The sequence below is a fragment of the Dysidea avara genome, chromosome 4 (assembly GCF_963678975.1).
Source record: "Dysidea avara chromosome 4, odDysAvar1.4, whole genome shotgun sequence".
Taxonomy (NCBI): domain Eukaryota; kingdom Metazoa; phylum Porifera; class Demospongiae; order Dictyoceratida; family Dysideidae; genus Dysidea; species Dysidea avara.
The window spans coordinates 10,584,370-10,589,284 of NC_089275.1; the positions used below are offsets into that span (position 1 = coordinate 10,584,370).

The following is a 4,915-nucleotide window of genomic DNA, read 5'->3' on the forward strand; positions in this document are numbered from 1 at the left end:
TTTCGTGTCCCGATATACTTTATATCTCCATCCACTGAAGAGATGAAGTGGAACGTCATTCATCCACTGAACAATACATCAATTCGCTACCCAGATTTTCCTGATGTGGACGTTGATGAGGGTAGCTTTCTACGACCATCACACTTTGAATTGTTGTACCACCAGAATTACCATTATGACGCAGTGGTAGCAGTGGATACTGGGATGGTGAACACTGATGTTCCCATTTTAACTGGTGCAACAAGCACTGAACCAGTTTGCATAAGTGATTAACTTTTCTCAAGGGGGTGTCACTCCAATAGGCACTGTACTACGATCTGCGACCGCGGTCAAAGTCGGTCAAGATCGAATTTCGATTTTGACCTTTGACCCTGAAGATTTTTGAGCCTTGACCATTGTCTAGGTTACGGAGAAATCTCGTGACCTTGACCCAGCTTCGTGCAGCTCTCAAAAACAAATTACAAACAAATCTGTTTGTTTACACACAAACTCAAACTTCGCTTGACAACCCGAGCACTGCTGCTGAACAGCTACTACCTAGTTTTAACCAGCGAATCTCACCGGCAACGGAGTCATGGCAAGGTAATGAAGTTCAGTTCCTAGTTAGTCACTGGCTAGTTAGCTGACTTAAACTGATGTAGCGAAAACCTAATACCAACTCTTGCTAATACTGTCAATGTACTACGAAGTTTCACCTTTAGACTGTGACACTCTTACCGCACACACGCACACTCCCAGCACACACACCTCAACGCACACACACACACACACTGTAAATGTGGAGCTAGTTAGCTAACTTAGTAGCTACCCCAGTCGGTAGGTGTAACCATAGATACTATGGTGTAACAGCCAGCTAGTCAGCTGCTAGCTATTTATTCAGTGTATCGTCCAATGGTTATTCTAGGATTTCTGCTTTGGGGAAATAACTGAAGAATTTGGGGAATGACTGGATGAAAGTCTAGTATAGCTAGCTACACTTTTCCAAGTTCACAAACCCTATGGTTGGCAGGATAGTACATGCAGTGTTACTTACAGTATGCACACAATACTATTTAGTATGCTGTGTATATACTACTGATCATGAATAAACAATTTGTGTGAGACATTGCATTGGCCATATGATATATACCAGACACTAATTAGCCAACAATCTAAAAAAATAGGGTGAAATGATATATTCCAAGAAAAAAAATTCGCTAGCTAGCTACATATCTGCGATTGAATAATAGGGTACTTATAGGGGCATTCTCACTGAAGACAAGGAATATATATATATATATAGCTGTTAAAATCCAGCAGGTTTTGTGAGGGGTAGCTCCTTCTAATGGTTGTGCATGCTATTTTGAAGGCAAACTTGCTTAGAAATTTATACTTTCTGAGATTGAATTTAAGGAGAATTTTGAATGTAAAGAAGAAATTGGGTAAACTTAAGCACTCAGATATTGAATACTCACATGGCCATCACTATAACTATTGATACTATATAGCCATATCGTGTTCCCTAGGAAATTTTTAATGTCGTGTATATTATATGATAAAAGAAATTTTATGTATTCAGACTGTGTGAGATTGAATTTGCGGAAGGCATTTTTGATAGTTGCATGCCATACTTCTAAAATCAGCATACAGTGTACATATCTGTCACTCACAATTTTAGTGGGGAATGAGATTTAGGGGGAAGTCCCCCTAACAGCTGTTACAGAATAGCACTGGTATCATTGATATCTTGCAAGGTGATTACCACTATAGCTAGCCTAGGCTGGCAAGCAAATATCTTTGCTATGGAGTTAAATTGCAATTGGTAATGTACGTAGCTATCAAGTAAAAGTAAAGCAGTATAGTAGGACCATGTGCAGGCCTTCAGCACTTGTGCTGAAAGCCTTATGGTATACAGGCTCTGCCTTTACCGGTACTTTAATCATATTATGATAATCATAATGTCTATATCATTATGGTGCCAAAAAGAATGAATATCTGCTAGAACTGATGGGGCCAATCCACAACGTGGAAAAGCCAGTCTGCCAAATACCTTTATGCCTAGTCCTGCGTAGCCAGACTATGCCCTATTCTCTAGATCTGTGATAGAATATGGTTATAGGATGTGATTCATAGTTAGCACACACTCTATAGCGATATAAATTTTAATGGTATAGCTATTGGTGTATACAATGTTAGTATTATTGAATAGCAGTCTATTTATGTATCTGGCATTTAATATTGTTGAAGTAGTGAATGTGCGTAGCCACTGGCAACTTTAGCTAGTGATCAATTAGCAACTGTTTCAGCTGGGTCCCACTGGCTACAGTATGCATTTATTATTAATTTTTGTAAAGGCTATATACATTTAAGGGTCTGTGGACAACGGCCAGTATTACCACTGCACAAGCCTACATACATTAAATAGGTATGTAACTGTTTTGAATTTATAATGATATCTTAATGCAGAATCAGAGTTGATCATACCACCACCACTGTGACAAAAAATGTATCAAAGTGCTGCACATTTGAAGCAACAATAAAGGGAGTACTGTTTTATGATGGCTATGCTCTTCTTAACCCAGCCACATTTCAGCAAGTGTACCTTATTCGAGATTACCAAAACAAGTACCATCACAGATCATATTGGGTTAAGTTAATGGAGTCCAATACAACACTTGGCCATTTGAGCAGAGAAACAGCTGATGCTTGCTACTATGTAGCTGGAATTCCAACAGTAATGTATACAGCGTAAGTCGATATTATCATATAACATAGTTTACATTGAGCTTTCCAATACATATAGCAATACTATTAGTGGATTTGTGTACTCCTTGGACTCAAGTTCCAAAAATTATAAAGACATGGCAACAGATATCCTGATATCAGTTTCTGCCATTGAAAAATATCATGGAGATATACTGGAATGCTTTGAACAGTTCTCGGTAACAGTTGAAGTAAGTAAATTTCTGAATCATGAGTCAAGAGATTTATAGATGTGATCTCCACATACAGGAATACTTACCAAAATGGCTAAGATGATTTATTGACACCATTGTATGTAGATTATTTATTTGTTCCTATAATTATGCTGTGTGACTCATATACGTATACGATAATACGTGTATATTATTATATATGTACAAAAATATCTAAAAAGTTTTGATATAGTCTTTTTTTGTAGTCTGTTTCCTGTTTGTCCTTGTTCCGTATGAATGACTTGGAACTGTGTGTGGTTCTTGATTGTTCCTGCTCTCATATTCCTCGATTTTCTTGTCTGGTATATTACAAGGCAGTTCCCATGTTTGGTCGCTGTAGCCCACCCAGCTGACTAAAAATTCATATTGAACCTTATGTGAGTTAAATCTTTTGCTAATAATCTTGTCAACTATAAATGGATCTGACTCATTTGAGTCATCAACTAGATCAGTGGTTGCACTGGCAGTGCATTGTTTGGGAAAACGAGAGTCAATATCAACATCATCATGAAATGGTAAGTATTCTTGAAGTTCAGCAACCTTGCTATAGTCAAATGAAATCTTATCATTATCCAGTGAAACTTCATTGTTCACATTTGCTATCAAACACTTCACTTTTAAAAAGCCACTTCGTCCATTGCTACTGTAACATCTTGATAGACTGTCATACTCATATACTTCAAACATGATGTTCAAGTTTGGATTTGTCTTCATTTCACTGGTGCAGCTCTTGCCCAGATGCGACATAAATATTATTTTTCCAAGTAGAAAGCAATGTGCATTTTGCAACTTGGTTGTTCCAATTGCCCAAAACTCAAACAGTGAGACATCATGACTGTTAGGCTTTTCAGAATCTCCATATAGTTGGCCAGCAGCAAACCTCTTCCGTCGATCCTTGGATGGCATTTCACGAAATGGTTGGAGTGTTTTAATGAGACTTTTAGCACTTCTAGCATTCCACTTTTCACTGAATAGGCTCACCTCACTGTCAATCAATAAGTTGCAAACAGCTTCATCATGACTCACATCAGTACGGTCTGCATCATAATTGCTAATTGCCTGACTGCCAATTGCAAGACCACCATGGCACCCATCTTCATGCACATCATTGCTTACAACTGCCTGACTACTCAGACCACCATGGCACCCATCTTCATGCACATCATTGCTTACAACTGCCTGACCAGCATCATCACTAAGCCATGTCATAGTTTCTGCTACTTCTTGAACAAGTGATGTGTCAGTTTTATAATGGTCCTCTTGTGCTACATCATGATCAGTAGTGTCAGTGCCTCTTAAACTGTACCCAATTAGTCCATCAATTGTGTTGTCACTCAATGTAGCTGTAGCTTCATGCAATTCAGCAGCTGCCATAATAACTGGAAGTGACTCCAGTGACCCTTTTGTCGTGTCAAGACAGTGATCAGGGTTATCCCATTGCTTGTACTTCTTCAACAGTGTAACTAATTGTGGAGCTAGTGCTTCTAGCAGTGTTATCGAATTTTTATCACCCATGTCACAAGAAGCCATTAAATCTGATACAAAAGTGCTATAACATGCAGGCTTTTCATATGGTTTGTCATGAACACTTTGTTCACCAGAAGATTTTGCATTGGTGATCTGGCGCTTCTTTGTGCTGCAAATATAATTCCCTGTAATCTTTTGCAATGAATGCTCAGCTTTCTTTATTTGGTTTACTTTATTCAATCTACTGAGGAAATCTTGGTAGGTCAAATTGGCAGATGTAATTGGTAGATTAGCTGTGCCACCACGCAGAACCGAATGCATAGCCTCAATGCTCCTATTCCCAGTATTTCTAAGGCTGTATTCTTTGATATCCAAGTCAGGAAATGACAAATACAAAACAAGTTGATGGAGAATCCCAGCATGTCCAAGCAATTCCAATGTAAGATAGTGACTCCTACTAATGAAATTATCTTGCAATCCGATACCACTGGCTA

General features: G+C 38.4%; 1 protein-coding gene across 1 annotated transcript; it reads left to right on the forward strand.

Annotated features, from left to right (window-relative positions):
• Nucleotides 1-508: 508 nt before the first annotated feature.
• On the forward strand, nucleotides 509-3,089 carry LOC136254719 (uncharacterized). The gene is made up of 4 exons (XM_066047456.1): nucleotides 509-582; nucleotides 2,446-2,727; nucleotides 2,783-2,933; nucleotides 2,992-3,089. Exons 1-4 carry the CDS (start codon nucleotides 575-577, stop codon nucleotides 3,016-3,018), a joined length of 468 nt encoding a protein of 155 aa, XP_065903528.1. The 5' UTR covers nucleotides 509-574; the 3' UTR covers nucleotides 3,019-3,089.
• The last annotated feature ends 1,826 nt before the right edge of the window (nucleotides 3,090-4,915 follow it).

Excerpts from the sequence above, each read along its gene's own strand:
- LOC136254719 (XM_066047456.1), top strand. Across the intron at positions 2,728-2,782 it reads CCAACAGTAATGTATACAGC|CAATACTATTAGTGGATTTG; the intron begins GTAAGTCGATAT and ends CAATACATATAG. Across the intron at positions 2,934-2,991 it reads AGTTCTCGGTAACAGTTGAA|GAATACTTACCAAAATGGCT; the intron begins GTAAGTAAATTT and ends CTCCACATACAG.